Raw genomic sequence first — 16,975 nt, 5'->3', positions numbered from 1 at the left:
GTTACCGCTCTATCATCGACCATTCAAGCGCATTGGTTTTGATTGTAATTATAGGGGAAACGAGACCCATCACTGGACAAATCGTCAATCCACCCAAAGAGGAAAATAGGTCCTACAAATTGAACAACATTCCACACTCACTTCGTTGGCATCGCCACTCGTAACAGTCTGCGGACTTCCCAAAGCAAAACCACACGCCAATAAACATTTTTCTCTCTGTTCTTCTGGCTTTATAAAAAGCATCGTAATCATTTTTCTCCGCTTCATTTCTGGCTACACTCTTCGCTCCTCGTTCTTATTCTCTTCTCGCTGTTCGCGGATTCTTCGGAGCTTCGATTTCCATGGCTGCTGTTGCTGTATCCAATGTCGTTGCCTTTAAATCCGTCTCGAAAGTCGGAGATTGCAGTGACCGGAAAAATGTTCAGTTTCGCCAATGGTCTCCGATTTCTGGGGGAATCGGATCGGTTCAGATTCGGCCGTGCATTGGTCTCCAGTGCAGATCGAGGAGATCGTTTACTTCCTCCGGTATATGTTCTCTTTTGCTTTTAAGCAATTACTTTTATCTTTGTGGGATGTTTGTGCTCAATTCGCTTCATGTTTATGAAATATGAATTAAGGATACTTTTCTTGTCGGAGCTTGTGGAATTTGAGAATTTTTTAACAAGATTAACCGCTAATAAGCGATATTGGTTGATAATCTATTGAATTATTGATAAATTACGAGAGGCATTCTAGTTAATTTGGCTTTTGATCCTTTTTCTTTTCCAGGTGTAAGAGCTCAGGTTGCCACTGTTGAACAAGCTAGCACCGAAGCAGCTCAAAAAGTAGAAGCTCCCGTAGCCATAGTAACTGGAGCTTCTAGAGGCATCGGTAGAGCAGTTGCATTGGCCTTAGGGAAAGCAGGTTGCAAGGTTGGTGGATGTTCATTATCAAGATCTTACTGAACGTATTTCTCTTTTATTGTCATTAGTTTAAAATTTGATGTAAAGCCATAGGAGGAAGGTAACTTCGGCTGGGGTAGCTGAAGTCTTGACTAAAAATACGAATCCTAGGATAAATTCATCATGTCATCTTTAAATTTTGTTGTTGACGAAAAACTATTTAAAAAAAGGGAGTAAATTTCATCTACATCTCTTGTAATTTCAACTTTTCTCACATGGCGGTGCCTTGTTATCAATTAGCATCTTTTGGACATTTTTTTCCCTATTTAGTATCCTGTGAATAACTTTTGTTTGCACTAGAGGTTAGATTGTTAATTTTGCCTAGTAAAAATACGAAAATACCCTTAAGTGTGTACAAATAGACCACCTTTGAATTGAGGGTATTTTGTTAATTTTGCTTGACAAAATTAACTACCTAACCCCTTGTGGGAACAGAAGTTATCCACAGGGTGTTAATTGAGAAAAAAAAAATTAACAGGGTGCTAATTGAGAAAAAAGATACCTAGAAGGTGCTAGTTGGAATTAAAGAAATCACGAGATGTCATGTGGAAAAAGTTGAAACCAGAAAGGGTGTAGGTGGAATTTATCAAAAAAAAAAAGACTTTGATTTGTACCAGGTATGCATCTAGTTCTATTTCTTGAGTATAGGAAGTTATCAATTTCATCAATTCCTAAAAGTATTGTGTTAATGATTAACGTGAAGTCAAGTCCTGTTTGACCTTTAAAGTATTGGGTAATAGAGTGGACTCATTCTTCATTATGTGCTGTATACTGTCCTAAAGCCTTTCATGCTTCTTTGCTGATAATAACTGCATCTCAAGTGTCCTTTTAAATACTTCAAGATAAAATGTCTTAACAAGTAATATTTTCTATTTACTATTAGTTCTTGAAAATAATGGTTTTTGATGCTTGTGCTGTTGCAGGTCCTAGTAAATTATGCTAGGTCATCAAAGGAAGCTGAGGAAGTTTCAAAAGAGGTGAACAATTTGCCTTTTGAAGAATCCACATGAAAACTTGAGTGGGATTTTGTATAATGTTTTCCATTTTCTCTTTTTAGTCATTGGAGAATTTTTGTTGTGTAATGCATAAAAATTCTTATTAGTCACTGCCATTATGTTTGCTAGAGTGGAGTCTTTTGTCTTACCGCAGAGGAGAGTTTGTAGGCTGCCTAAAATCTAATTCTTGGATTCTGTATGTGCTCATTTTTGCATGTTCTTGCATACATCTATAGGAAGAAGAATCACGAATATGATTTTTTTCCAGATATAATAATTTGATTTTTTTTTAACTTGACCTTTCGTCACCTTCAGTTGTTGCAGGAATCTTGCTTTAAACTTCTTACCAAAGTGCCTTTGTGTTTTTTTATTTTTTTGGTTATCTGTAATGTTCTTTAGGCAGTGGTTAAATTTTACTGCATAATTGAAATGACTAATGTTAACAGGTTGTGTGACTGTTTTGTAGATTGAGTCATATGGTGGTCATTAACATTTTGTGTGACTGTTTTGTAGATTGAGTCATATGGTGGTCAGGCTCTTACTTTTGGTGGAGATGTTTCAAAAGAAGCTGATGTAGAGTCAATGATTAAAACTGTGAGCAAATGTTCCCCTTCATTTCCTATTTTGTAATATACTAGTAGTTGCATGTTTCATGATTTTATATCTGCAGGCTGTTGATACCTGGGGAACTGTTGATATATTGATAAACAATGCAGGTTATTGAAAATTCTTTTCTTTTTCTCAATAGTTATTCAATTGTCGATTTCTATCTAGTTCCTTAATGTGGTGACGATGGGTTCAGGAATTACTCGGGATACTTTGTTGATGAGAATGAAGAAATCACAATGGCAGGAGGTTATTGATCTGAATCTTACAGGAGTGTTTCTTTGTACACAGGTCTGAATGCTGAACATTTGACTAATTGTTCTAGTGGTTGCTTGAGTTAGTTATTGAAACTGAGTTACTTTACTCTTTGCAGGCAGCAGCCAAAATCATGATGAAGAAGAAAAAGGTATTAGGATATTTCTCATTTGAAGGTCATGGGTAGTGTACTTGCTTTATCAATTTGTTTGGAAGTGAACTTTGTACTTCCAAATCAACTGATTCAGCTACAGCCTCTAAACTTAAGCCTCAGTATTTTAACATGGCTCTTCAAATATGCATCTTTCTTGTTGATGCTTTCTCTTTTGTAGTGTCAGATATAAAGTAAGAAAAGTGTTTTAAGCATGCTTAAAGATTGTTGGTTTAGACATGTACCATGTCTCAGTATACGTTTTAATTTCAGGGAAGAATAATTAATATAGCATCAGTTGTTGGTCTGGTTGGCAACGTTGGGCAAGCCAACTACAGTGCTGCTAAAGCAGGAGTTATTGGCTTCACAAAGACTGTCGCAAAGGAATATGCCAGCAGAAACATTAATGTAAGTTTTCCAGAGTGATAACACTTTAATTCCAGTAGTAAGAAAAATCCAGGGGTTAAGTGTTGTCCAATATTGCCCCTTCCGCATAAGAGGAAAAAGATTTAGGATATGCAATGTTGGATAAGGTAAAGAAAGATGATAGCGTATTGACTATTCAGTTATTGATGTGTGTAAGAAACAATAAATACACCTGTTATGGGGCTAAGGAGTATAGTTCATCCTGCTAATGCCAGATATGTTCACTCTGATAATGTTATGTATTCTTCCAGGTCAATGCTATTGCCCCAGGATTCATAGCATCTGATATGACTGCCAAGCTTGGCGAAGACATTGAGAAGAAGATCTTGGAAACAATCCCCTTAGGTAAGAGATGATTATATAAAATCAAAGTTTATTATTTCAATCTTTATGGATTTTTTATTAGGGCTTCTTAAATTGTTAGCTTTTGTGCCCTACTAAAGTCACCAAGTATTTGACAGCTTTCATGTGAAATGCTTGAGAGTTCTTATTGCTTCTAATCTTGCAATGTGCCAAATACTTTGAATCTTTGTTGATCTTTTAACGTACTCCCACAACTTTCTTCTGTTGCCTTTATCATTTACTATAAACTCATTATTAATGTGATATCCTAGTTTCTTCTGATTCAAATTGTATGTTTCAGTCGTCATCCTTAGTAATATTTGTAGCAATAGTAACTACATTTTTATGGATACAGGAAGGTATGGTCAACCAGAAGAAGTTGCTGGACTGGTAGAATTTTTGGCTCTGAACCCTGCTTCCAGTTACATCACAGGACAGGTTATAAATCTATTTCATCATGATGCGTCTTTGTGTATTAATTTATACAGTGGACTTGATGAACTTGTGCTATGTCACAAGTCACAAGTATCCATGACTCCACTGGCTTACTATAAATAATGCCTAAAGATTGACTGCTTAACTTGCTGAATGCTATCGATTTATTTTATCTGGCCTTTTGTATGCTTGCATGGGCACTTGCTTAGGCTAATTTAACCATGGGGCTTGGCTATGCATGCCTTGGTATAACTTTAACCTTGCTTAATGTATCTTTATTGGTTGCATGTCGTTGCTTAGTATTGCCTTGGTCTGGCTTATTGTATTTTGTACCCTTGCTACGTGTTGGAATTTTATGTTCTGGCTTTAGTGATTTCTTCGTCTCTCTCTTGTCTGTGAGTTATACACTTGGCCAAGCTTATTGAAAATGTTATACTTGCATTCTTTTCTTGACTTGGCATTTGCTTGCTTTGGTAATTCGTGAGCTTTCATAAGGGGGATTGGCCACTATGGGAACACTAAGATTAGGAGCTTGCTTGAGATGCGAGGTTATTGTTCAATCAACCCCTAGGCTTGCCATTCCAGTATTTGCATGCCACATCATGACTCATGGTCAATTTCACTGACCCTGTTTGTGGCAGTGTCTTATTATATTCTGCTACCCTTCCCCTTTTGTTAGCTGATAGCCAGGGCATGGTTTTCTTGCAGGTGTTCACCATTGATGGGGGAATGGTCATGTAAATTTGCTACCATCCCTGGTTAAGCTTTCAGCGGGTGCTTCTGCAACTACAGCTGGACTCAAATTAATACAGCTTGTTTAGTGGATGGTGTTGTTGGACAGATTTTAGCTTTTGTATCTATTTAATAAACAAGAATTCCCGAATTTTGGCAGCATTTAACTTAAGCACGTTGTAAAAGCAAGGGAAGAGCTATGTAGGCTTTCATTTGGCTTCGTCTGAAGTGTGGATTTTGAGCAGTTTGTCATCCATGGAGCGTACCATATCAAATTTTCGATGGAAGCTTGAGGAAAATTCTGTTATTGGGACAGTTTCTTACTGGAACAGGAGGCTGGCTCTTATGACAGCTTTGATGTTGGAATGAGCAAAGTGATTGTAGCACAATTAAGCCAAAATACGGAAGGTAATTTGGCCGCAAAATAATATTCATAGCAAGTCTGAAGTAAATAGAAGAGCATGTAGAGGTGGGTGGAGGCAGTCATAATAAACAACAACAGACACTTGAAAAGAGAAGTTTGTTGCGGGAGTTATACGGAGCCATATTTATGGCTGGGAAAGGGGAAAAGGGTAAACTAAACAACTCGGAAGATGCTTTTCGAGAAATATGAGAATATCTGAGTAGGCGAATATGCTACCGAGCATAAAGCAAACGGTGTCACGTGTACGTACTCTTCAGCTGGGAAGAGTCGTCAAGAAAAGAGCAAAAAGACTACTTTTTCCCTTTTACTTTCAAGTTTCAACCGTCTAAAAAGATTGGCAAGGAATCAGCGCTTCCAAAGCCGCTTTGATCACGGTTGATTTTCTTAGCCCCTTACGTTACACGCCTGAACGCTCCGTTCTGATTTCATTACTGTCGGCAACTTATAAAATGGTTCTATAGTAGAAAATTACAAGTCTCCTTATATTTCCAGGCTTCCAAAGGCCAAACTACTAGGGGGTGAGGTCAGGCCAAAGCCGCCAACTTCTGCTTCACTTCTTCCAACCTCAACTTGTTCTCTTTCATCACGGTAAGTCTTCCGATTGTACCTTATTTTATTTCTATACACTTAAAAGTCTCTCCGGAATCTTGTTTCAATTTTCCCACAACTCTCTTTCTCTCTCTCGTTATCTACTTCTGCTGCTGTATTTCCATGGAGGCCTTAGCCCTTTGCAGCCCAACTTTCCCGACGTTTTTCTTGTTGTTTCTTTCCATTTATCTCTTTGCTTACTTTCTAGTCTTCCGAAACTGGGGTCCCAAACACCGGCCTGAAGCTTCAAGCTGCTTTATCTCCTTAGCTCATGGAACGCCTGCGGTTTTCATGGCCGCTCATGCATTAATAAACACGACCCAATCCCCTCCTACGTTTGCTTCTCCAAACTCTGCTTTAGACAACGTTGTACTTGAATACAGTATTTCTTACTTCTTGATGGACCTCGTCCACTATCTAGTGTTTTTCCCCAATGATATTCTCTTCATTCTCCACCATTTAGCCACATTGTATGTATTTTTCACATGTCGTTACATGGTTCATCATGGGGCGTTTGCCCTTCTCGTGCTACTTGTTCTTGCTGAAGTCACAAGCCTTTGTCAGAACGTCTGGACTCTTGCTGGTTTCCGAAGAGCTGACGCACCTGCCGCTGCAAAATTATACGAGCTCTTGTCTCCCCCGTTTTATGCTCTCTATTCGGTTGTCAGGGGGATTCTGGGGCCCTTCTTTGTGTATAAGATGGTGGTCTTTTATCTAAGTGGGGTGGCTGGGAATTTGATTCCAAGATGGGCTTGGTCTTCTTGGATTGTTGTGATTGTCACAGCAATCTTGGTTAGCATAGTTTGGGTTTTCCATCACTGGATAGACTGGTATAAAGGAAGAAACTACAAAGCTGGGAAGAAAGTGGTCTAGGCTTTGTGGGTGCCTCCCAACTTTAAACGAGGGGACAGTCAGAGGATGATTGAGGGGGGTACCGGGTATGTAATATGTGCAGGAGTTTCGCTCTACTTTCAGCATTCACTTTAGTTGTAAATATAATCCAATATGCTGAATGCTTCCTATGCTATAAGAATTCAGCTTGTGACGTACCAATTCTTGTTGCTGCATCTTGCTACTATTGGAAGCCTGTGATATAGAAATTGGCTGAAATTTTCGATTAATAGCACTTGATAGAGCCACTGGAGGTGTTGTTGGCTCTAATGAATTGTAGATAATTACACAAATAGAAGGCAAAATATGTACCAATGGCTCTCCATCTGGTTTGAACTAGCTAAAATACATGATGCAGTATGAGATAGATACAAGTGATGGTTACATCATAATACATGAACATACATAAAAAATGGCAGGGACATGTCATCCCATCTCTCTTTTTTTCTGTCTCGTTCTGCAGTTGATTTTATCTTAATGACAAATGCTGAAGCGCTCTATGATGCACATAGTACTTTTTGAACTCGGAACCGTTAATGCACGAACTTTGCCGCCTTTGCTTCCCTCGGACATTTGATTCCTCCCATGTGGTGGACCAAATACCATTTGTCCGCATCATCTTAGGAGGAACACCGCATGTTCAGGATATATATCTTGCATTAATAAAATTCAAGACTCATATACCAATAATTGAAGCATTCATCTTATCAGGACTCCCTTGGTATTTGAGCTCTACAAAGGTGCCTCCGCCTGCTCCCTTGGCCAGTCTTCCTGGGTTAATACAAATGCATTTCTTCGTTTGTTCTTTCCCTTCACTTGTTCCCCCCAGAGATAACACCTGCAACCAGAGAATATGCAGGACGCATGAGAATTACATCTTTTAATAAATTGAAGTACATTGCAACATTTGTAGCACCCTAGCCTCTAGCCCAGTACTAGCATATTGGAGCCATGTTTTCTTCTTGTTGCTGTTTGAAGTGAAATGCAGTTTGGCGTCGCACTAACCTTGACAAAGTATTTGATGTCTGAAGGTAAGATAAGAAGATCTGGAACTGAAGGGATATGAAGAGCTTCAGGAGCAAGTGAGGAATCCAATGGGACACCTTCTGCTGGTGGATACAGCGGATAAAAGCTGTTTCAGAAATATTAGTCAGAAAGTACATTTGATAGGTTAATAGGTCTTATAATTTGAAGCAGCTAATAAATTATAAAGTGAACGACTTTCCACAAAAATAACTTATTACAACATACCTGCGCTGGCTAAGAATATGGCTGGCAAGTCTACTCAAGCGATCACTAGGCGTTCCATCCATTGAATGTCGTGATATCTCCTCTCCACTAAGATGTTTGAGAATATCTACAGTGCAGCAACCAATCTTGACCTGAAACCCAAAATTATTATGGAATACTGATACATACTCTCACTCGAGTAAATAGGTTTAAAGTTTGAACCAGCTTAATTAGATATTATCTGCATGCTGTTGAACATCATCACCTATAAATTCACGTCGGTCATTATCAAGCACAAGCTTGACAAAGAGGTAAATATAGCAACAACATGGATAGAAGTTTCAGAGGTAAAATAGATATGTATAAATTCAGCCATTGCTTTACCTCATCTGCCTCAAAAATCCCTGGATTTGTGAGACTGGTTATCTGGATGATAATAAAGAAACAAGATCATGTTGTTAAATTATGGAAGCAAATTGTGGTATCGAGTAGAAACTCATCATTTAGTTCACCAGATGAACTGCTCTATTGATACATATTATGTACCTGATTAAGATTGTGTAGATCAAGATCAAAAGGAGGCTGCACAAAGTTCAAATACAAGTCTCAGCATTTACCCTATTTCAAAAAATACCAAATCAAGCAGAGAAATACTGTTCATTTCCTTTGGCAAAAGATTACCTGAGGGAAAACAAAGTCGTGATTAGCATCCCGAATAGATGGAATAAGAATCACGCGTGCATCAGATCCCATATATTCCACATAATCTTGCACCTGAAGGTACCAATGAGAAAACAGATGATTAAAGAGCGAAAGTGGTTTCTTTCCCAAATTGGAGTAGTTTTTGCTTTATAGATACCATTCTAAGAACCTCTGATCGAAATATTTCATCAAAACTCAGGTCAAAAGTTCCTTTCTTAATCTGTGGATGTTCAGAATCGATAAAAGGTCCTAACTGAAAATTATCAATAAGCCAACACAAAAAGTTCCCTGGTTAGTCAAAACACCAATATTCTTTAAAAGCACATTGGATTAAAAAACGCAGTGGGTTCACACCAGTATAAGCAACTGTGGACACTTTCTCGTTGCATAGGTGAGCAGTTCTTTCAGAGGCTCAAATAATAAGTTGTCTGTAGTAGTGAATGGGCCAGCAGCAATGATCTGTTCAAATATTTATCACATTCAAACATTCTGTTAAAAACAAAAAACAGAAATCTTAATAGAAGAGGAATGATCATTATAAAAGTCAAAATTTCCCCGATTGCAATGTGTCCAAAAATTAAAAACTAAAATTCAATTGGTGGTACTGGAAATTTATGATGAGATGCAATTAACAGAGTATTCTAAGACCTTTATCTGATACAGAAGATTATCCTACACACTATTGATATCTCTGTTGGCAAGGAGGAAGGATTTGTTGCCTTAATAGAAGAGGAATAATCATCATGAGAGAATTTAAAATTTACCCAATTGCATGTGTTCAAAAATTAAAAACCTAAGATTCAACTGGCAGTGCTCTAAGATCTTTATCTGATATAGAAGATTATCCTACACACCAGTGATATCTCTGTTGGCGTGGAGGAAAGATTTGTTGCCTGAATCTCCTCATTTAAAGCCTGCCTCTTTGCAGGAGGCAGATTCGTATCAGCAGCAATGGTCAAAGGAACAGAATCTACGATCTCTGATGCAATCAAACAATGCCCACTAGGGTTGTGACCCTCAATGCCTACCACCTGCATAAAAGAAATCTTTCCAGGCTGATCTGGGATTTTCCAACGCATCAAACAAGATCAACAATCTTTATAATGTTTATTACCTGCCCTGGAAAAATAGAAAAGTGGCTCAATTTATTTAATTCTAGTCGAACACGTTGCCCTCCAGAATGCTCAACACTGTCAAGTGGTAGGAGACTTAATCAAATATTTAACAACAAAAAAAGAAAGTTTGAACAGCACAGGATATATGCCACTTCCCGATAGTGAAAATGTCAAGAGTAGTCAGGTCCTCAGTTTCCTGGTGATGCACTAAAGTACAAACTAACTTATGCCAGAAAATGCTGAGTACCTAATCTTGGGTAACTCAATAAATCAAGAAATAGAAAACCTCTCAGTCCTGATTTAAGCTGGCCTCACACTGCTTGGTAAGAATAGTTCCATTCAAAATTTAATTATCTAGGCACACATGTTAAGATTCTTGACTATTTCTTTGTTATGTGGCTGAATCATCAATAACAAAAGCCACACTGATATTGACTGTGCTCACACAGTTAACATATGAAGAACACCTATTGGTTTCCTCTTAGTAGATTGATGAACATGATTACAATAAGTAGATGGCTCAGGGCATTTTACCTGCTTTGCAACAAGATGGACTTATCATTTAAATGACCCTCGTCATCACAGAAGATCATTCCAACCGCAAATATGCTCCTCTGAAGCAATAAGTTTCTTTAGATGCATGTAAAATATGAGACTATCTGAAAGATTAAAGACTGGTGAAGCAGAAAACTACCTGTGAAGCAACTGATGGATCCATTGGTTCTTGATAGAGGCCAGATGCAACAAGTGCAGCTGCATGCTTTCTAATGCGGTTTTCAAGGGCATTGAACTGTACCAACAATAAGCCATCTTGGAATACATATTTCAGATGTAAAAAAAAAAAAACAAATAATTTATGCCATAATAACTGTCAGATACCCCGTCTTCAATCCTGTCGTACATGAATCTGCAACCTGGTTCAGGTCCTGAGCTGTGGACAACCAATGAACATCTTTTTTGAGGTTGAATCCTCTTAATAACAGCATCCTCGAGATTCTCATGATCATGCATGCCATTCACAGTCTCTGATGTAGGAAGATTATCGATGTTGAATTTCACCACAAATTTATTACTTCGTGTCCCAAACGGTGTCACTTGTTTTGGTGTCCTCCTAGAGGAATAAATGTTACTATTTGTTTTTTGTGCAGAGTCATATAAATCTGAATGAAGTTTTTCAGATTTGTCTGTTGGAGTTCTAAGAATAACTTCTTTTGTATCTTCATCTTCAGCATCTAAAATCCTGGGCAAATCACATCCCATGAATTAAAAACAACATCTACATCTGAAACTCCAAAATATAATCCATAATGGAGCACTAGAAGCCTGGTTAAGCTCCACCAAAATTAAAGAATTATGCATTTAAACATCCATTAATGCCATATCAATTGTCCTAGGGGTTTCAAGCACAAGGAGACAAACAAAATTCTTATCCTCTTAAGATCCGTGCTTATCAGCATCTGCCCTTACAAGCAAGATAAGTAAGCAAATGCTTCCCCCCCAAAATAACTATGTACAATTACAAAATAAGCAAATGACCAGACTGTGAAAAAAACAAGATATAATACATAAAATGCTTACATGTCAACGTCTTTAAAAGAGTACATATACAGATCGGGCTCCTTTTTAACAACCGCCTCTACTTGTTCATTCTGCAGGTGCCCCGAAAACCCATCCATTTCTGCATCCTTTACAACTGATTCATCAAGTTGTCTGCACCAAAATTGAATTTTAATCGATTATTTCCACTCCTATAAACCTCAAAAAATCATCAAAAATTAAGCAAAGACAAAGAAACAGAAACCCATATAAGAAATTACTCTCAAAATCTCTCCCTACCCAATAGTACTAAAAAATAAAAGCGAAAAAAGGAAAGAAAAGAGGGATAGCAAAAGCAGTTAAATTACCGATTCAGGTAATAAACCTCCCAGCTTGAGACGAGATCGGAAGGCTTGAGACTGAAGTTTAGACAAAACATATGGCCTAATAAAAAAATAAAAGAAAAGAGTTGAAAGCTTTCTTTGGCATAAAATTATTCGAAAATAAGAGTGAGAGAGTAAGTGGAAAAATAGGAATTAAAAGAAAAAAAAGCTCACATTTCTTGAGTATCTCTTCTTCTTCGTCAAGAGTGAACCCGTTCTTCAAGAACTCTGCTTTGATCTCCTCTTCCATGGCTCCGTCCCTCTCTCTGTCGATTTCTGTCAATCTAGGGTTTCCCCTTTTGCTGATGCGAGAAATGGCGGGAACATTTTTGCTTTGGATAAATAAACGGCGAAGGGGCTTCGGCCTTTCGCGGGGTTTATGAGTTCAGGTTTATTTTTAGCCCCGTCCTTTTCCTTTATTAACAAGAATACCCTCGTAGATGGGCCTGTTTATTGCCCCATTAAGACGGTAGGCTCCGTCCGCGGGCACAGACATATTCTTCCCCGGAAGCCCTTTTTTATGGAAATTACCATTGAATAATGTCACGTAATGTTATTTTATCAATATGTTTTTAATTAATAAAACTATTCCTCATATATGTATTTTGATAAATTTCGTAACATTGCCAAAGTTTTCAAAATTATTTATAGTAATATAAAAATTCAAAATTCAAAAAACTATCATTACTAAATCAAAATTAAAAATGGTCAAAGTATCCAAATAGTCCCTGTATCTATATATTTTCGTCAATTTAGTCCATGTATTCAAAATTTAATAAATTTAATCTTTTGATTTTAGAAATTTGAATAATTTAGTTCCTTCCCCTTACATTGTCGATATTTATTGTTAGAGGTGATGACGTCAGCGTTAACATGGCAAATCAAGAAAATAAAATTTTCAAAAAAAATCTGGACCACAGATTAAACTAAACAAAAATGTATAGTACATAAATTAAATTAAACAAGATTGAACAAAAAAATATTTAAAAAATATAATATTTTGTATTAAAAAAGTCAATTAAATCACAATGTTGAATGAGATGATTTCTTGGCAAATTATTTTATCGTTAAAGTATTTAATGGGCTTATTTTTATTCTCATACTGTCATGCATATATTAAAAAAGTCAATTAAATCTTTTTATTTTTTTTTATAAATGGAAGATAAAATAATCTCATTTAAAAAATATCATATTTAATAAAAAAAGGAGAAATTTTAAGTGATAATGATTTTAATCATGATATTTATAAAAATAACTTTATAAAATCTTAATTTTTTTTATAAAAGGGAATTTAAACTTAATTTTTATAAATAAGATAAATTAAATATAATTAATGTACTTATTACCAAATCAAATAATCAAGTAAGAAAATATTTATATTTATTTCTTAATACCAAATATTTTAGATTTAAACATTTGACTTATTAATGAGTATATGTATTATCTACTTAATGATTTGTATTTTTAATTTTTTTTGTTTAATTTAGTTTCTAAACATCTCAATGTTATTCAATTTAATCCATATATTATATATTTTTGTTTAATCTAATTCCTATAACGTGGTTCAAATTTTTTTTTTAATATTTTTTCTTGAATTATCATGTCAACATTATCACATTCTCATGTTAGTATCATGTGATATTGTCATATCACTATGTCTATTGGCACGTTTCACGTCAGCATGTCAGAGTGATGTGATATTGTCACGTCAATAAATCTATCATGTCAATGTTGATATTATCATCTCTAACTAAAAATATTAATGGTGTTGATGTCATTATCTCTAACGAAAAATATTAATAACGTAAGGTGAGAGATTAAATTATTTCAATTCTCAAAATTGAAGAACTAAATTGATCAGATTTTGAAAATAAAGGCTAAATTGATGAAAACATATGAATACAAAGACTATTTGGATACTTTTACTAATTAAAAATTAAGTATATTTAATAACTATTTGAATTTTCACAAAAATGTAAATAATTTAAATAAGTTGACGAGTCGAAAATGTGAATGCCAAGGGGAGATGAAGATGATCGCGTTTGTCTGACAAAATTCTGCAGCATGTGTCCTGACATCTGATCTGATGATAAAACTTTGGTGCAGATAAACTGTAAAGTGACAAAGTTTTCTACCAAGTGCCGTATGAATCATCATCACCGTTTAATGACTTGGAAAACGCAGGTCTATTAATTCTATCCCTGTGACAACCGGGATTGAATCACGAGAAGAACTTGTAGTCTTTGGCTGAGATGATGATTGACCTTAGCCCTCCGATGGGTGATAGAATCATTAGCAGAATACCAAGAACAATGCATATCTGAAAAGTCATTAATTCATGAAAACGAACCAGCTTAAGTGTCAGGATTGGAAATTGATTAAATTTGTTCGTTTAAAGACACTGCCCAGGCTACTTACACAGTTTATTATCCAGCTTAAGCTGAATCTCTTGGGTTTGCAAATGATAAGCCAGATGATGCAGGGGAGCTGCAAAGCAAGACAGTTATACAGATTTAGAAATATACTACTGGGTATTGTGTGTGCTAGAAAGTAACAATATGAGCGAGTAAGAAATAGTTACATAATATGTTGTTGGTGCAAATGCAAATCCTCCGAAGAAGCTGAGAAGACCTCCAAAAAAGGGGAAGCATATCCCAACTAACATTGTCAATGCTGCAACAAAGGAAGATTAGAATTTTTAAACATGAAGCTACGGTAAAATTCAGATATTGCTTATTAGGAGAAATGGATGGTAGGGACTATTTACCAACATATATAGTGCGACTAATGAAGCGAAGCCTTAAACAAGGTGTGAAATGCAATTTCTTCACCAAAGCACTCTCTATCATGTCAAACACTCGCATTGCATATACCTGCAGTTTATCAGGTCGAACGGAAATTCGGGGTCAGCCAAATTGACGTGTTACATCAATTAGAGGTCAAAAAGATGGAGATATTTGATGGTGGAGTAAGCATCAAATTCTACCTGATAGCCACCAATGACATGGACTACGACAAACATGTTAGCTGCAGCAACAAGCCAGGTAGGTTTCTCCAAGGTGATGAGGATGTTGTCATCGACCACGTTTCCGAACACCCAGTAACCTATGAAAGCAACAGGGAAGTAGCAGAATGCCACAATGAGATATGCAACAACGACACCCTTCCACATTGCAATCTTGGAAGGTTTTTCAGGAGTAGAAGGAATTGTTGCCTGGATCTCCAAAACCACATTATGACCAGCATAGGCAAAAGCTACGTCACCCATTGCTGCAAGGAAGTTAAACACTTCCCGGGCCTGGTTGAAGCCTTGTATGAGTAGTCCACATTTGGTTGAACACCCTTTCCAACAGATGCTCCCCAAGCAATGATTGAGTAACTGTATAAAACAAGAAACAAACGTATCAATTGATGAAAAAAAAAATAGTGACAACTGATTGAAAATGACAATAACGTATCGAGTGATGTTAACTTACGCCAATGACATGACTGCCGCAGCAAGTGAGACACCAGATATAGAGTTAAAGTTGGGGAGATAGGAGAGAACAAACTGGACAGAAGCGAAAATCATAATGAAATATGTGAGCTTGATTTCTTTGCAGTTGGAGCATGGACCTTCTTCAGCGATTGTCCTCCAGTGACCATATAGATAATATTGGTACCAACTTCTACAGTTAATTGTTGGGGTACGATGATCCAGAGCCCAAGCTTTTCACCAAATGCATGCTGACCTAGCTCATGGTACCTGTCGAAACGCTTACCAGGGACGATCTCGTGCATTTCAACCATTTGCCAAAGGGTGTATAAGGTGATCACCCATGACATAACCACCATAACAACCCCAGGACCCCTGTAATTCATGCAAATCAAAAAATAGCTTCAAAATCTTAGTCTCATACGACGAAATTGCACTGCAGGTGTTAAGAACAACGGATATTTTATTTTCGGCTAAAATTTAATGTAAAAATTACTGATTCAGGAAGTACTAATAGTGGATACACTAAAATAACCTTATAGGTTGAAGACCAAAATCAGCAATGCTGGAAAAGCTAGAAGCTTTTTCAATGTTTCTTTTGCTCTGGAAAGCATCATGAACCCGACATTTCCGATAGAAAAATGGAAGTAATTAAAAACACTATGGTTACAGTCGAAGGACATGGATTTATTCAACCTGGAACTATACCACAATATAAAACCAGTGGCATAAGGTAGATAACCTAAGATATCACACTGGGTGGAGTGGAGGAAGTCTCTCAGTGTTATAAGGACAGGGCACCAGAAATATATATGTATCAAGCTGATCAAAACACTCATGTTTAATTATACTGTAGACTGTAGGGACCTTGTAGATTTATGTTCAAAAATCAAAACCCTTAATAACAACAAAAGAAAAGAAAGAAACATGCCATCCAAGCTCTGACATGGCATATGGAAGGCTGAGAACACCAGCTTCAACCATGGCAGTGATGTTGTGGAAAGCTGAGAACCACCACTTCGCATTCCTGGCGGAAGTGATGGGAACCCAATCAGTGATGGCCTTCTCTCTGTCTCCTTCGTGGCTTTCTGACTGATCATACACCATCGTTTCTTTTTGTCTCCTCAATAAATTCCAAAATATGGGACCCCTAAAACAAATCTGAGTGGTGTTCAAGACAGTAACTATGCTATGTCAGTCGCTGAAGTAGCCAATACACCTGACAGTGGTGAATCAGGATTTTGATGAAAAATCAAAAATAAAAATCGAAAATAATATTTATAATTTAAACAATCATATTAAAAATTTAATATTTGATAATAATATAAAACAACTTAAACAAAAAAAGGTCATATAAAAATCATACAAATAAATCTTAAAAATTATTCAAAGAAATCAATTTTAATAATTTACTTAAAACAATTAACTAGTATAATCATAAATAATTTAATAATGATAATAATATCAATTTCTAGATAAACTTAACAACAAACAAAAATTAATAAATATAATAACAAAAATTTTGATGAAAGGCAATCTCTTAAAAAATATTAAGGACTATCAATAAACAATTTAATGGAGAAACAATTCTATAAAATTAATCACAAAAATTAAATACAATATTAATAAACAATTCAATGAGAAAGCAATCTCCGAATAAAAAATTTAATTGTTCACAATAATTCGAGCAAAAAAAAATGCACAACTAATTTGTAGGAAAACAATCAAGCAATCCCTAAATAAATAAG

At 36.2% G+C, this 16,975-nt stretch overlaps 3 protein-coding genes and 1 pseudogene across 4 annotated transcripts; 2 read left to right on the top strand and 2 right to left on the bottom strand.

Moving 5' to 3' along the window:
- Window positions 110-5,135, top strand: LOC18609697 (3-oxoacyl-[acyl-carrier-protein] reductase 4). The gene is made up of 11 exons (XM_018115498.1): window positions 110-525; window positions 769-911; window positions 1,865-1,918; window positions 2,450-2,530; window positions 2,607-2,652; window positions 2,739-2,833; window positions 2,916-2,948; window positions 3,222-3,356; window positions 3,626-3,719; window positions 4,072-4,154; window positions 4,860-5,135. Exons 1-11 carry the CDS (start codon window positions 342-344, stop codon window positions 4,890-4,892), a joined length of 981 nt encoding a protein of 326 aa, XP_017970987.1. The 5' UTR covers window positions 110-341; the 3' UTR covers window positions 4,893-5,135.
- On the top strand, window positions 5,314-6,962 carry LOC18609696. Its single transcript, XM_007044935.2, has one exon. It carries the CDS (start codon window positions 6,019-6,021, stop codon window positions 6,766-6,768), a length of 750 nt encoding a protein of 249 aa, XP_007044997.1. The 5' UTR covers window positions 5,314-6,018; the 3' UTR covers window positions 6,769-6,962.
- On the bottom strand, window positions 7,094-12,084 carry LOC18609695 (DNA polymerase alpha subunit B). Of its 2 annotated transcripts, XM_007044934.2 has the most exons (16): window positions 11,927-12,084; window positions 11,738-11,813; window positions 11,412-11,543; window positions 10,713-11,073; window positions 10,528-10,623; window positions 10,368-10,447; window positions 9,833-9,908; window positions 9,573-9,749; window positions 9,073-9,177; window positions 8,876-8,971; window positions 8,698-8,790; window positions 8,563-8,598; window positions 8,401-8,442; window positions 8,038-8,168; window positions 7,792-7,918; window positions 7,094-7,624 (listed from the first exon to the last, which is right to left on the bottom strand). In XM_007044934.2, exons 1-16 carry the CDS (start codon window positions 12,000-12,002, stop codon window positions 7,463-7,465), a joined length of 1,866 nt encoding a protein of 621 aa, XP_007044996.1. In that variant the 5' UTR covers window positions 12,003-12,084; the 3' UTR covers window positions 7,094-7,462. The 2 variants fall into 2 exon arrangements, with proteins under 2 accessions (XP_007044996.1, XP_017970986.1); XM_018115497.1 differs by lacking the exon at window positions 11,738-11,813 and having other exon boundaries at window positions 11,927-12,009.
- On the bottom strand, window positions 13,938-16,334 carry LOC18609694 (annotated as a pseudogene).

The sequence above is a fragment of the Theobroma cacao genome, chromosome 2 (assembly GCF_000208745.1).
Source record: "Theobroma cacao cultivar B97-61/B2 chromosome 2, Criollo_cocoa_genome_V2, whole genome shotgun sequence".
Classification (NCBI taxonomy): Eukaryota; Viridiplantae; Streptophyta; class Magnoliopsida; order Malvales; family Malvaceae; genus Theobroma; species Theobroma cacao.
Note: the sequence above shows the minus strand (reverse complement) of the source record. Positions and strands in the feature narration are given on the sequence as shown.